The sequence below is a fragment of the Eschrichtius robustus genome, chromosome 5 (genome assembly GCF_028021215.1).
Source record: "Eschrichtius robustus isolate mEscRob2 chromosome 5, mEscRob2.pri, whole genome shotgun sequence".
NCBI lineage: Eukaryota > Metazoa > Chordata > Mammalia > Artiodactyla > Eschrichtiidae > Eschrichtius > Eschrichtius robustus.
In genome coordinates, this window is record NC_090828.1 from 136,762,330 (window position 1) to 136,776,888 (window position 14,559).

General features: G+C 52.5%; 1 protein-coding gene across 1 annotated transcript in view; it reads right to left on the reverse strand.

Moving 5' to 3' along the window:
* The window catches only part of LIMS2 (LIM zinc finger domain containing 2), a 35,820-nt gene extending 28,310 nt beyond the window's left edge, over nt 1-7,510 (reverse strand). Inside the window, exon 1 of the mRNA XM_068545307.1 lies at nt 7,368-7,510. Within this exon, the coding sequence (XP_068401408.1) occupies nt 7,368-7,378 (11 nt within the window). The 5' untranslated portion in view covers nt 7,379-7,510. The remainder of the gene's footprint in view (nt 1-7,367) is intronic.
* Between the last annotated feature and the right edge of the window lie 7,049 nt (nt 7,511-14,559).

Below are 14,559 nucleotides of genomic sequence, written 5' to 3' on the forward strand. Positions count from 1 at the left end.
AAAATTTATTGGATGAAGCTCAAGTGGTACTCAATTTATAACTGTAAATATCTACAGTAAAAAAATCTCAAATCAATAAGCTAACCTCCCACTTTAAGGAACTAGAAACAGATGAGTAAACTAAACTCAAAGTAAGCAAAAGGAGGAAATAATAAAGATTAGAGCAGAAATAAATCAGACAGAAACTAGAAAGAAATAGAGAAAATCTATGAAACCAAAAGTTGGTTCATTGATAAGATCAACAAAACTTAACAAATCTTTATCTAGTCTGACCAACAAAAAAAGAGAACATTCAAATGACTAAAAATCAGAATGAAACAAGGGACTGAACTTAGAGAAATTTAAAGGATTGTAAGGAAATACTATGAACAATCATATGCCAACAAATTAAATAACCTAGTTGAAATGGGCAAATTCCTAGAAAGATATAAATTACCCAAACTGACTCAAGAAGAAACAGAAAATCCAAATAGACCAGTAACAAGTACAGGGAATAGGTTAGTAAGTTTTAAAAAAAGGAAAAGAAAAAAATACTTGCCACAAAGAGGACCCCAGGACCAGATGGTTTTATTAGTGAATGTCATCAAATGTTTAAGTAGAATTAACACCAGTCCTTCACAAAAATCTTCCCAAAAATCAACCAAGAGGGAACACCTTAACTCAGTGAGGCCAGTATTGCCCTAATACCAACACCAGACAATGACATCACAAGAAAACTACAGATCGATATCCCTTATGAATACAGATGTCCTCAACAAAACTGAATCTAGAAGCCTATAAAAAGTATTAAACAACATGACCAAATGGGATTTATTTCAGGAAGATAAGGTTGTTTTAACATTACAAAATTGATACATCATATCAATAGAATAAAGGGAAAACACCACATGATCATCTCAGTGAATGCAGAAAACACACTTAACAAAATCCAACACCTTTCATGATTAAAACAAAACAAAACAAAAAAAACTCAAGGATCTAGGAATAGAAGGGAATTTCTTCAAACTGCAAAAAAACCACAGCTAACATCATACTTAGTTGTAAAAGACTGAAAGGTTTCCCTCTAAGGTCAAGAACAAGACAAGATATCCAGCCTTCTCATTTCTTTTCAACATTGCACTGGAGGTTCTAGCAAAGACAACTAGGCAGGAAAAGGAAATGAAAGGCATCCAGATTGGAAAGAAGGAGTAAAACTATCTCTAATTGTGCATCACATTTTCTTATATATAGAAAACCCTAAAGAACTCCCCCCTGACACACACACACACACACACACACAAACCTATTACAGCTAGTAAATTAATTCACCAAGGTTGCAGGATAAAAGAACAATATACAAAAAATCACTAGCAATGAGCAATCTGAATATAAAATTAATAAAACAATTCCATTTTTAATAGCATCAAAAAGAAAAAATTCGGGGCTTCCCTGGTGGCACAGTGGTTAAGAATCTGCCTGCCAATGCAGGGGACACAGGTTCGAGCCCTGGGCCAGGAAGATCCCACATGCGTGGAACAACTAAGCCCATGCACACAACTACTGAGTCTGTGCTCTAGAGCCCGTGAACCACAACTACTGAAGCCCGTGCGCCTAGAGCCCGTGCTCTGCAACAAGAGAAGCCACAACAATGAGAAGCCCGTGCACCGCAATGAAGAGTAGCCCCCGCTTGCTGCAACTAGAGAAAGCCCGTGCGCAGCAATGAAGGCCCAATGCAGCCAAAATAAATAAATAAATAAGAAAAAAATACTTAGAAATAAATTTAACCAAAGAAGTGTAAGCCTTATACACTGATAACTATGCAACATTGTTGAAAGAAATAAAAGAAGACCTAAATAAATGGAAAGACATCCCATGTTCATGGATTAGAAAAGCTAACATTGTTAAGATGGCAATACCTTTCCCCCCAAATGACCTATGGATTCAACACAATCCGTATCAAAATTCCAACTGCCTTTTTTACAGAAATGGGCAAGCTAATCCTAAAATTCATATGGAAATAAATGCAAGGGACTCAGAATAGTTGTTCAAAACAACTTGAAAAAGAACAAAGTCAGAGGACTCACATTTCCCAATTTCATAACTTACTACAGAGTTACAGTAATCAAAACAGTATGGTACTGGCATAAGGATAAACATGTACATCAGTGGAATCGGATTGAGAATTCAGAAATAATCCCATACATCCAGGATCAATTGATTTTTGACAAGCCTGCCAAGACAATTCACTGAGGAAAGAATAGTCTTGTCAATAAATGATGCTAGAACCACTTAATGACCACATGAAAAAGAATGATTTTAAACCTCTACTTCAGGTCATATATACAAACTGACTCATAAAAAATAAAAATAAAAAATAAATAAAAACTGACTCATAATGGATTGAAAACTGAAATATTAGAGTTAGCACTAAAGAACTCCTAGGAAAAAACATAGGTATAAATCTCCATTGATTAGGTAACAGTTTCCTAGATATGAAACCAAAAACTCAAGCAATCAAAAATAAATAGGTAAATAGGACTTCATCAAAATTTAAAACTTTTGTGCATTGAAGAACACTCAGGAAAGTTAAAAGACAATCCACAGCAGAAAGTATTTGCAAATCATATATCTGACAAGTGTCTAATATCCAGAATACAAAAAGAACTCTTACAACCCAACAATAAAAAGAATCCAATTTTTAAATGGGTACAGAATTTGAGTAGACATTTCTCCAAAGAAGATATACAAGTGGCCAATAAGCACCTGAAAAGGTGTCCAACATCACAAGTCACTAGGGAAATAAAAGTCAAAACTATAATATGATACCACTTTACACCTACTAATGCAGATAATGATGTATTAATTAGGACGTGGAGAACTGGAACCCTCACACATTCCTGGCGGGAATGTAAAAATTGTGCTGTTACTTAGAAAACAGCTTGGCAATTCCTCAAAAAGTTTAACATAGAGTTACTATGTGACTCAGCAATTCCACTCCTAGGTATATGCTCCAGAAAGCAGAAAATATATATAGGGATGTTCACAGCAGCATTATTCATAAGAGCCAAAAGTGGAAACAATTCAAATGTCCACCACAGATGAACATATAGACAAAATGTGGTATATCCATATAAGGGAATATTTGGCTAAAAAAAGGAACAAAGTACTGATTCATATGACAACATAAATGAACCTTGAAAACATGATGCTAAATGAAAGAAGCCAGGCAAAAAAAAAAAAAAGGTGACATAATGTATGGTTCCATCTATATGAAACGTCCAGAACAGGCAAATCAGTAGAGACGGGAAAGCAGACTAGGAATTGCCAAGGGCTGGGGGAGGGGGGAAATTGGCTGCAAATGGGTTTCTTTTGGGAGTGATGAAAATGTTCTAGAATTAGTAGTGACGGTTGCATAACCTGGTGAATGTACTAAAAGCCACTGACCTGTACACTCTGAAACAGTGAATTTCATGGCATGGGATTCCTCTCTCAAATGTTTAAGCAGCACACACGTAGTGATGAATGCAACTATGTCACTTACTAGGGCAGAGACAAGGGCCAGAGCAGCCGCCAGCAAGGCATGAGATGGCGCCGCCTCTCTGGCTGAGTGGTTAGTGCCACCCCCAGGGGAGCCAGCGACACCACCACAAACAGCCTCTCCGCCAGAGCCAACCTCACTGGGGGGCTGAAGACGACTCGCCCAGATCCTTTGGCATGCCTGAGATGATGAACGGTGTATTCCAACCTTCTTGCCTCACAGGAAATTCAAGTAAATAGACATCATCAGAAATTCAGAAGATCTGAATAAACAGCACAAGGAGGACAGTTCAGGTACCTCCCTCTGCCCCGCTCCCCACCTAGAAATGAAGCCCCCAGGAAGGTTTAAGTGAGAATCTGCACGTGGTAGGTGGGAGCAGGGAGCAGCCGTGTCGCTGCAGAGGCGGGCCAGCCGCTGCGCAGGGAACGCCTGGTCCCTCTCCCCAGCGGTGTGCCCGGGTCATCCTGTGCCAGCTCACACTGCACACTGCTCAGTTTTCAGGAATTTCGTGAACGGGTTCACATCACATGGGTAGCCTGAAGTGAGCCCAGGTAGAGGTGTTGTTATAGTACGGAACTGGGCACACGCTACAGGTCAGGCCAGCCGGAGAGGGGAGTCTACACTAGAAGCAGAGGAAAAGGGAGGGGGTGAGGGGCCATGGGCGGGGCCCAGCCTGGGGCTCAGGCCTCCGCTGCACATCCCGTGTCACCCGCTTCCCACTTTGCTTAAACCCTTGACTCCATCACAGTCCCATGTGCTGTCCTGAGGGCTCTGGCTGCCACCCTAGCTGCACCCCGGCAGGTTGCTCTACTGAGGGGTCACTGGCCATATTCCTGAGGAGGGTGGGGAACAGCTGGGAGCACCATCGGGGTCGGGGGAGGCTGGTAGGTGTGAGGACAGAGCTCTAGCAGCCCCACTCTGCACCGTACCGAGCGTGGGACCCGGCTGGGATCTGGCAGCCTCTGCGGATGCCGGTCATGTGGTGGGTGGGACCTGGTGGGCAGGCCAAGCCACTGAGTCACACTGCTGCGAGCACCAGGTCCCAGGCTCCCTCTGGAAGAGAGCTGCTGCCAGGCCAGGTCCCTGGGGAGGGGACGTAACCCACCCGGGCTTGAAAACCGGTGATGCCAAAGGCCCCTTCAGCTGGGACAAAGATGCGGTGTTTTCAAGGTCCAGAGTCCCCAGGGCTGCAGCTGGGGCTGAGCCTCTTCCCACAGCACAGCTGCTCCCTAAGCAACCACGCCCACGTTCCAGGCCTCATTCAGTCTTCCGTCCTAGCTCAGCCCTCTCCTGGCTGCAGGCGCTCATATCCAGTCTCAGGGTTTCCCCCTAGACTCACCACAGCTCTTCGAATGCTTCATGGCCCAAACTAGCTCTGTGTCCACTCCCACACCTGCCACCACAAACTGGGCATCCTCTTCCTGGATCCGCCCGGGGTCCAGACTCCACCCCCCAGGTCCCCTGAGTCCGTCTAGTCTTCTCGAGTCCCGTGGCTCCCAAGGAGAGGCTCTCTCGTTGCTTGCCTCCTGGCCAGTCTCCTTCCCCACCTCTTCCTCAGCAGCCCCAGAGGAGTATTTCCAAAGTGCCTGGTCATGCACATCACTCCAGGTCACTTCAGTGGCTCCCCACTGCCCTCCCTCTGGTCTCATCTGCTCCAGTCCCATGGAGGGCTGGGACTTTACGCCGTTGGCAGGGAGAGCCCCAGAAGGTGCATGAGGTGTACAAGGACAGGGTCATTTCCAAAGGTCAGCCTGGTCTGGGCAGCAAGGGATGATGTGGGGAGAACCAGCATCCAGGTGTGAGAACTGCCCTGGCATCTCGTGGGGGCAGTGGACGTGCGGAGGGCATGGTGGCATGAAAATGAAACTTCACAGCTTCTGGGACAGGAAAAACCTCGCCCACCCCAAAGATTGGGTAGAATGTCCATTGCTCTGCCAGCCTGGCCCCTATGCCTGTGTGGGGAGGGGAGGCTAGCCAGCCCTGGCATGACGCCGCATGTGGTAGGCAAACTTCAAAGGAGGGTGGAGACCACTCACAGCTTGTGAAAAACAAATGAGCAGGAGAATGAATACACCACAAGAAAAGAAGAAAGCCACCAAAATGTTCCTGAGGGCATTTCTGAGGAGTGGAACTGCCGGTGTTTTCTTTCTTTCTTCTAATGTTTCTGTTACCTTTTTTGTTTCTGGGTTTTTCCTAACTCTCTAAGATGAGCAGCTTTACTTTCACAAGGAAAAACCCGACTCAGTGTTTTCCAAGGCTCACTCTGGTCCGAGTCACTTGACGACCAGCATCTTTCAGGCTCAGGGAGCCCGCTGGAGCCAGGCAGCAGCTGGGGCAGGCTGGCCTCTGCTCCACCCCCCCTCCACCGCCTGCCTTCCCAGCTTCTCCTGCCGGGCTGCGTCTGGCTGACCCGACGGCCCCCCTCTTCCTGGAAGACCCCCGGGACTCAGGGTTGAGAGGACTCCTGCTGAGGGAACAGAGGTGCGTCTGGGTTTCTGCCTCAACGCCCACCCAGGGCATCTGGGCAGAAGCTGCTACAGAAGCTGGCACCCTGCGGCTCTGCCCTACGATCTCTTCTGCGCCTGGAGAACCACCTGCCACGCGTCCCACCCCCACCCCACCACCCATCCATCCGTCGCTGCTCCTGATTCTGTCCCTGTTCTCTCCCCCCTTCTTTCCCTCGGAAGCTCTGAGGGTGCGGAGCGAGGCAGCCGGCAGGGGCGCCCTGCGAGGGACCGGAGGACACGAGCGCAGCAGGAGGGGTGAGCACTGGGGGCTGGCTTTGTCCACAGACTTGGGTCGGGACAGGAGGTCTGCGAAGTGGGCAGCAAATCGCATATGAAGCACAGGACTCCCCAGGTGACAGGACCCGTGCTGGTTCCTGGGGCTGCCCTAAGACTCGGGGCCACAGCCTTAACAGCGATCAATGTGCCCCTGCAGGCTGGGTGACCGCCCTGCACATCACCTAGGTTTGGGTCCACCACCCTGTCCCGAGTGGCCGCTCCCCATTCCTGGGCACTGCCTCTCCAAGCCCCTTTCCCCAGCAAAGCCACGGGGTCCCCTCCACCCTTCCGCCCAAGTCAAGGGGTGGTGAAGAAGAGCATCCTCCTCCCAGGGATTGGCTGGAAGGGGGCGCCCGGACCTCAGAGACCAGCCCCTCCCACCCAGCCGTGAGTCATGCACTTGTACCCAGCCACGTTCCAGAAAGGGCCGCAGAGGCCAACACCGGCCAGAAACTGGTGGACATGTGACTGGCCTGGTGAGTCACTCGGGCTCTGTGGCCTCAGTCACCCCATCTGTGAAATGGCCACAAGGGGTATGAGAGCAGAACCTGGGCCAGGCCTGGGGGAGTTTCCTGCCCCCAGCCCATCCCCGTGCAGCCTATGTTTGGGGGCAGTTCTGGCCAGGCCCCCAGTCAGACCTTTTACCATTTTTACCATTCCTGGCTTACAGAAGAGGGAACAGAGGCTCCAGAGGTGAGGCCTCACAGATCACACGGGGAAGCTGGAAGAAGCCGACAGCCTGGGTTTTGACGCCTTGCCCTTTAGTTGGCTGTGACCTTGAGCAAGTCCCCGGCCCCTCTGAGCCCCGAGCCCTGGTCCTCCGGAGGGGGCGGGGCTAATGGCCCCGTCGTGCGGGTCAGGCCCTTCACCTGCCGCTGCCCGGGGTCGGCGGGAGGGCGGGACGCGCCGGGCAGGGGCCGCTGACCTGACCGGCGCTGCCGCCCGGGAGCGGCCGAGGTGGAGGGGCCGCGCGAGGCCGGCGTGCGGGAAGGGCTCCGGGCGGGCGGGGGTCCTGTCGCGCAGCCCCCCTCCCTGGCCAGCGGCGCCCTCCGCCCGGGGGCAGTTACCTTCCCGTCATGGTGGCCGAGCGCGCCGAACCGGGGCCGCCTCGGGACCCCCAGAGCCGCCGCCGCCGCCGTCGCCCGCCGAGCGCCCGCCCGCAGGTCCGCGCGGAGCGAGGAGACGCCCAAAAAAGGCCGGGAGCCGCTCCGCCCGCCGCGCAGCCCAGCCCAGCCCAGCCCAGCCCGCCGAGCGGGAGGTGGGGGCCGCGGCCGGAGAGCCGGGGGCGGGGGGGGGGGCGCCCCGCCCACGAGGTGTGGGCGGGGGCGGGCGAGGCGCTGGGAGCCCAACGCTGGAGCGCGGGGAGGGGGCGCCGCGCCACCCGCGCCGCCTTGTCTCGGGGGACACGCGAGCTCGGCCTGCGGCGGGCGCGGGTCACGTCCTCCCCGCCGGCTTCGCCCGCCACCTCCCGGATTCCGGGCATAGCTTTCCTTTAAAAGGGAGGGAAGTTATAACAAACGCGAACGAGCCCCCTCGCCCCGCCGGGGCGCCCCACCCGGCGCTCCCCCTCCGCTGTCCCGGGCCGCCCTGGAACGCGAACACACGCAGGGGGTGGGAGGACGGGGGAGAGAGCGGCGGTGCTGAGACCACCTCCCTCCCCGCTGGCCCCCAAGCCCGGAGTCCCCGCTGCGGCCCCGGGCAGGAAAGGGGGTCACCTTCGCGCTTTAATTCCGCAGACGGATGTTTCTGGGCACCGACTCCCTCCCGGGGCGCTGGGGACTCCCAGTGCACGCAGCCCCGCCTCCAGGGAGGTCAAGGTCGAGGGGCGCCCCTCGGAGTCAGGAGCCTGGCTCTGCATACTTGGATGCCAGGCCAGGAGATTACCTAGTGCCCTCCCCAGGAAATTACCACTTCATCCAAGTCTGTGAGCAGCCCCCTAACCCAGCAGAAGGTACTCTGTGAAGACAAACCAAACGCCGAAGTTGGGGAGGAGGGCCAGGTACTACTCCTCCTTCCTGTGATGAAGCGCGTTCTTGGTAAGCTAGAGGAGAGCCATTAAAGTGACCTGGTGACATAAAACCATTTAGGGAATCTATTCTGAGAAAAGTGTTAAACAAACAAACAAAACAAAAGCCTCACTCTACCCGAAGGCAGATATTTCTAGCGGGGCAGTGGAGTGCAGCTCATAATTGGAGACGGCCCACATGACACCGTCGGGGGGCGGGGTGGGGGGGGGGGGAAGGCAGGCAGAACTGAGCAGCCTGGTCTATTAACCCGACTGAACGTCGCGCATTACTTCTTGGCAACAGACAAAGACTCTCTAGAAATGGCCATGCAAAGTAGCAACCTATGAATAAACAGGGAATTCAGAAAGATGAATTGATACTACCGTGCAGCCTTATATCTGCAGAATAAGCTTGGAAAAGGCACCTATTCCTAAGTAGCTGATATCTTGAAGCTAGTGTGGTTTGCAGTTGTTCTTTCTGCGAACGTGTCTTAGCAGATTCTGATTAACTGTAATTTGCTGGTTGATTAAGTGTAAAATGTGGATGATTTCTTGGATCGTCTGCCTGTTGAGAGAGAAATGCTTTCCGTAATTGTGAACACCGAGAAGCACGTGTGCTGGGGGCCGTGCACCAGAAATGGACTGGATGCTTAAGCGAGTACTGGGGTCCTGTGGGAACCAAAGGGGATGAAAAGTCGACGGCAAAACACCAAAGGGACCTGCTCCCTACCTGTAGGGGATCCCATGCCTGCCCTCCAGCCTTCCAGCCTCCCTTTGTACTGTTGCTGAGCAGGAGACTATCTGCCTGTGGCCAAACCAGAGCCCTCTGCTGCTCACCCATCATCCAGAGTGCCTCTTCCCTGTGCCGGGGGCAAACTCAGCAAGAGCTGGGTGGCGACTGTGGCATCGTTCAGCCCCACTGGAGATGTGCAGCCTCCAGGAGTCATGGGCCAGCCTCCTACGGTGCAGCTACAGGTCAGATTTGCAAGAAAGAGCATGCAGTCTCCTGGCAGTGGTTATTCAGATGTTCACTCACTCATCACCCCTTCATTCAAGACTATTCATGGTGTATGAGCACCGGGGGTACAGCTGTGAACAAGAGGACCTGGGCCAAGCTCTCACTGAGTTTAGCTGGGGCGGGGGACAGGCTGTAAACAAGTAAACATGATTTTAGACAGGGACAAGTGCTGCAAAGAAAAGGCAGTGTACGGGGCTGCTTTAGAGTGGAGGGGCGAGTGGAGGTGACGCTTGAATGAGGAAAAGAGTTGGCGGAAAAAACAGCAAGTTCAGGGGCCCTGAGGTCAGAAAGAAGGTGGTCTGGAGAGCGGGAGGGCGGGGCATGGGGAATAAGGGAGAGGGTGGGGCCAGAGCACAGGGGCAGAGTCTAAGAAAGGACGGACACAACACTGACACCAACGTGGATGAATCTCCAGACATGACTCTGAGTGAAAGAAGCCTTATGCAAAAGAGCGCCTGCTCCATTTATATCAAGCTCTACAGCAGAGAAACTGGCCGGTGGTGGAAAAAATTCAGGATGGTGGCTGCCTCAGGGTGTGCGTGGGGGGCAAGGATTGGCTGGAAAGGGGCATGAAGAAACTTTTGGGGGTGATAATGTTCTATATCTTAAGAGGGGCTTGGGTCACACAAGTGTATGCATTTGTCAAAAATCATGGAATGTACAGTTAAGATTTGTGCATTTAATCTTGAGAAAGAAAAACGGAGCTGGAGGAATCAGGCGCCCAGACTTCAGACTATGCAACAAAGCTACAGTAATGAAGACAGTATGGTACTGGCACAAAAACAGAAACATAGATCAATGGAACAGGATAGCAAGCCCAGAGATAAACCCACGCACATATGGTCACCTTATCTTTGATAAAGGAGGCAAGAATATACACTGGAGAAAAGACAGCCTCTTCAGTAAGTGGTGCTGGGAAAACTGGACAACTACATGTAAAAGAATGAAATTAGAACACTCCCTAACACCATACACAAAAATAAACTCAAAATCGATTAAAGAGCTAAATGTAAGGCCAGACACTATCAAACTCTTAGAGGAAAACATAGGCAGAACACTCTATGATGTAAATCACAGCAAGATCCTTTTTGACCCACCTCCTAGAGAAATGGAAATAAAAACAAAAATAAACAAATGGGACCAAATGAAACTTAAAAGCTTTTGCACAGCAAAGGAAGCCATAAACACATGGTTGCACATCCCAGGGAAGGTGGCAGGGGAGTGGGCACTGTGAACCTGGAGCTCAGAGAGGTCCCATCTCTGCAAAGATGTGGAAGGTTTGGTGCAGATGGAGTTTCAACCCTGGGGCTCATGAGGTCACTGACGATGTCTGTGCTGAGCCAGGAGCCCTCCAAGGGTGAGAGGTCAGGGGACCAGGGAGTGAGGAGGAGAGGGGTGAGGTATCACAGAAGCCCGGAGGGCATGACTGCTCCCATGTGCAAGCTGCTCTGGTTGCAGGACAGGGAGGGACCTGGATTTGGTGGCAAGAGCAGGCCATGCGTATGCGGGGACCTGAGTCCAGCTGGAGGGGTGCGGGGGGACCCTGCAATGCCCCACTCCTAGGAGCACTCCTCACTGTGGTCATGCAGACGGTGCTCCCTGCGGTGGGGCATGCAGCGCCCTAGGGGGAGAATGGAGGTGACAGGGAATATTATAACTGCTTGGAGAAATCCTGCTCTAGGGGGGCAGAGACGTGGGAGGGAGGGAGGAGGCAAGGGTGCAGTTAGGAGGCTGGGGTTTGACAGGGAGGGAGCCCCTGATGACACTCAGAAGTGAGGCTTGAATCACCCACTTAATGTGATGATTCAGAGCAGGACAGATGAGGCTTTGAGACGTCACAGGGCAAGGCTGGGCCACAAAGCAAGCAGGGGAGCGACACGGGGGCTGTCCTAGAAGGGACCCGGAGGCGTAGGGTCCCCCCTGGGCGCAGGCTCCTCACCCTCTGGGCCTCGGGGCGTCTGTAAGCACCCCCTTCCCAGGGCGTTTCCCTGGCTGCCCCGCCCATCCACCCTCTCACTCCCCACTCCAGCCCAGCACCGCACCTGAGCTAGCCCTGTGCCCAGGGGTCCCATGGTGGGGGGCTGGGGGTCATGGGGGCCAAAGGAGGGGTTGGGCCTCCCTCAGCCAGCATGGCCTAATCAGTAGGATGAGGACAGTGGGAACTGGGGGTCTCCAGGTGCCTCGAGTGGCCTTCTCTCTAGAGCCAGGGCCCCTCCCCCATGTGGCAATGGGACGGAGAAGGAGGTCTCAGAGTGGTCTCAGGGTCTCTCCTGCCAGGGCAGGAGCAGAGGGGCCTTCCCAGCAGGCAGGACGGGTGTCACGCCTGGTTAACAGCAGCCCATGTGACGTGAGGGCCCCAGGGGTCTCTCCCCCTGCGTCTGGTCTGGGCATATTTCTCTCAGGGTGTTGGGGGTGATCAAGCACTGGTCCTCGTAGGGCAGGAATACATTACTCAAATCAGCCAGCTCCTTCGAGTCTAAAGTTTGTTCCAGAAGTGGCCTGCGAGAATCCCTGGGGAGGGCCAGGGAAGCACCTGGACTGTTCCAGCCGGAGCCTCTCCCCCGCCCAGGCTTCCCAGGCTGAGAAGTGAATAGCGGGCAGCACACCCACAGACACCAGAACATTTGTCGTTTTGACAAATACATTTTTCTATTTTAAAATGTGAGCATGCCCTCAGAACACGCCGTCTGACCAGCACAAAATGTCCTTACTTCTTCTCGGACCACGCAGCGCGCAGTGAAATAAGCTGGTGGAATCGTAACCCACTAATTCTTGTAACACTTGTAGAACAAACAAAGAGACCCAGAGACCTTCTTCAGGGTAAGGAGAACCCAGGACGCTTCTTCAGAGTCTGGTTCACTCAGGGGTGCTGCCTAGCCAAGGAGTTTCACCACTCGTGGCCTGGCTTCCTCTCCAAAGACGGCCTGCCTTGAACTTTGAAGAGGAAAACGCATCTCAGTCTTACCTTGGCTCTGGGGCAGACTTGACTCAACTCCCGAGTTTGGAACAAGAGTGGCCAGAGAACAGCCCCCGCAGCAGGCATTCAGCAACGCCACGTTTTTGCACCTCAAACATCATGGCCTCCGTCACCCAACAAGAAACCACCTGTGCACAGTGACCACAGAGTTGTTCACCTGCAGGGTCCCCAGCCTCTCCCTGCTTCTAAAAGCACCTTTCTTCCATGCGCCGAGGTCCGTTTCACTTTCCCTTTCCCACGATGACGACCAACCGCCAACCTCCCCATCGGAGCACCTCCATCCCGTGTCCAGAATAAAGATCGGCTGTGCCCACGCCCACCCGCAGCCTGTCCATCCTTGGCCTGCCCAGCAGGAGGCCCAGCATCCGGCCAAGGTAAGCTGGGCATTGCCCCCATGGTCCCTTTCCCCATCAGCGACCTTAGCGAGACCGCTTAGAAGGCATAAAGGGAATGGCAGGGAGAACCAGGAACAGGGCCCCACGCACATCTCAAGAGCAAAAGGCGCCACTCGCTGGGCACCACGCAGCGTCTCTACCTCAGAGGGCTGAGTCGCCACTCCGCCTCCTCCTGCCGCCTCCTGCCCTGGGCACCGCCAGCCACTTCTCTGGGGAAGAGCAGCCGCCTGGCCCTCCTGGCGTGGCCACGTGGAGAAGGCCCGGGCAGCCCCTGGGAGTGTCCGGTCACCGCGGGGTCCCCAGGCATTTCAGCCCCGTCTCTCCCTGGACAGAAGGCTGGGCTGCAGCTGGTGGTGGGGCAGGAGGTGCTTCTGGGATCCGGAGAAGATGGAGGAAGCCGAGGAAGGAAGGGCCGGCCTCCCTGGGGAGGCGCCTGCTGGGCGGGCCATTGAAAGTCTATTCCCTGCCACCGGGAGCCAGGGCTGCAGAACAAATGGAGCGACAGCTGCCCTCTGAATTCAGAGGGGCCAGCAGAGGTGCAGCCGTCCCGGGTGGCCTTCGTTTGGCAGCTGCTAAACTGAGCGTTCACTAAACTGGGTTCATGAGCCCCTGGGAAGCCTGATGCTTAGAACAGGTACACAGGCCAAAGCCACCCCCCGACAAGGGCACAAGAAGGGAGAACCTGCAACCACATGGAATAACCCAAGAACGCTTACTAGGACACCTCCCTGCCAGTTACTGTTTCCCCATGAAGGAAATTCTCAGGATTATTTGCGTCAAATCAATTATAATCTTCTGCTGTAACAATTTCATTGTATTGCGAAATGCCCAGGAGTACAAAGAAGAAAAATTACCTTGAGTTGCACCATCCAAGATGGGTACTGACGACCTCTTTGTTCCAGTCTCATTTGGGCAGAGTTATCTGGTGATCTTTTTGCAGAGTTATTCTGTGCTCCTTCTGGGTTTGCAATTGCATGCTCTGTTTCTTCATGGCAGATGTCCACACTGACTGGCACTTAGCAGGGCAGCCCCAGTCGTCCCGCTCTGGGCATCAGTCACACTGTGTAGTACGTAAATGCTGCTCCGGGATCTCCCTGGACTTGTGGTGCTTGCTAGGGGTGGGCCGGCATTCGTGTGCACAACTTTTATGAGGATGACTGGTTTTCGTGTTTCAATCAAACGTTACACCCCTCGAGGTTGGAACTGTTGAACTTTTACACAACACAGCACCCAAGAGGGCCAGCTAGATCTAGAGCAGGCACTCAGCCATTTGCTGGAACCAGTGATGTTATACTGTATTGACATGTTGTTTAAAATGACTTGCCTTCATGCTATAAATGTACTAGACACCAGAATGTAAACAGGGCTCCTGCCCTGTTCACTGCTCTACCCCCTGGGCCAGAGAAGCTGCTCAGTAAATATTTGTTAAATGAACATTGTTTTACACATTCCTGGTCAGTTTTATACACGTACGACGAGCTGCCTAAGTGTAGAGTGCGTGTCATACTCCTGTTGCTGAAAGCATCTCATCCTTTTACTCAACACATCAATTCCTGAACTGAATTTGTATAACTGAAAGAGTTTACACCTAAGGGAATCTATCATTCGAGGAAATCTTGATGGAAAGTATTCTTTGAAAAATGGCATCTCTTTGGAAATGCAATTAATGCTCAAAGTCATCTTACATATTCCAGACTTTCATAGCTGTTCACTAGTCTGAGAGTTGCCCCGGGAGAAGCAGGTCTGGAAACACCCCCAGCCCCGCCAAGGCACAGTAACTTTGACCAGCACTAATGCTACCCCATTAACTGACCAGCTACAGGGAGGCCCAAGGCCTCTGACTGGCGCCGCCCAGAGAAGCTGT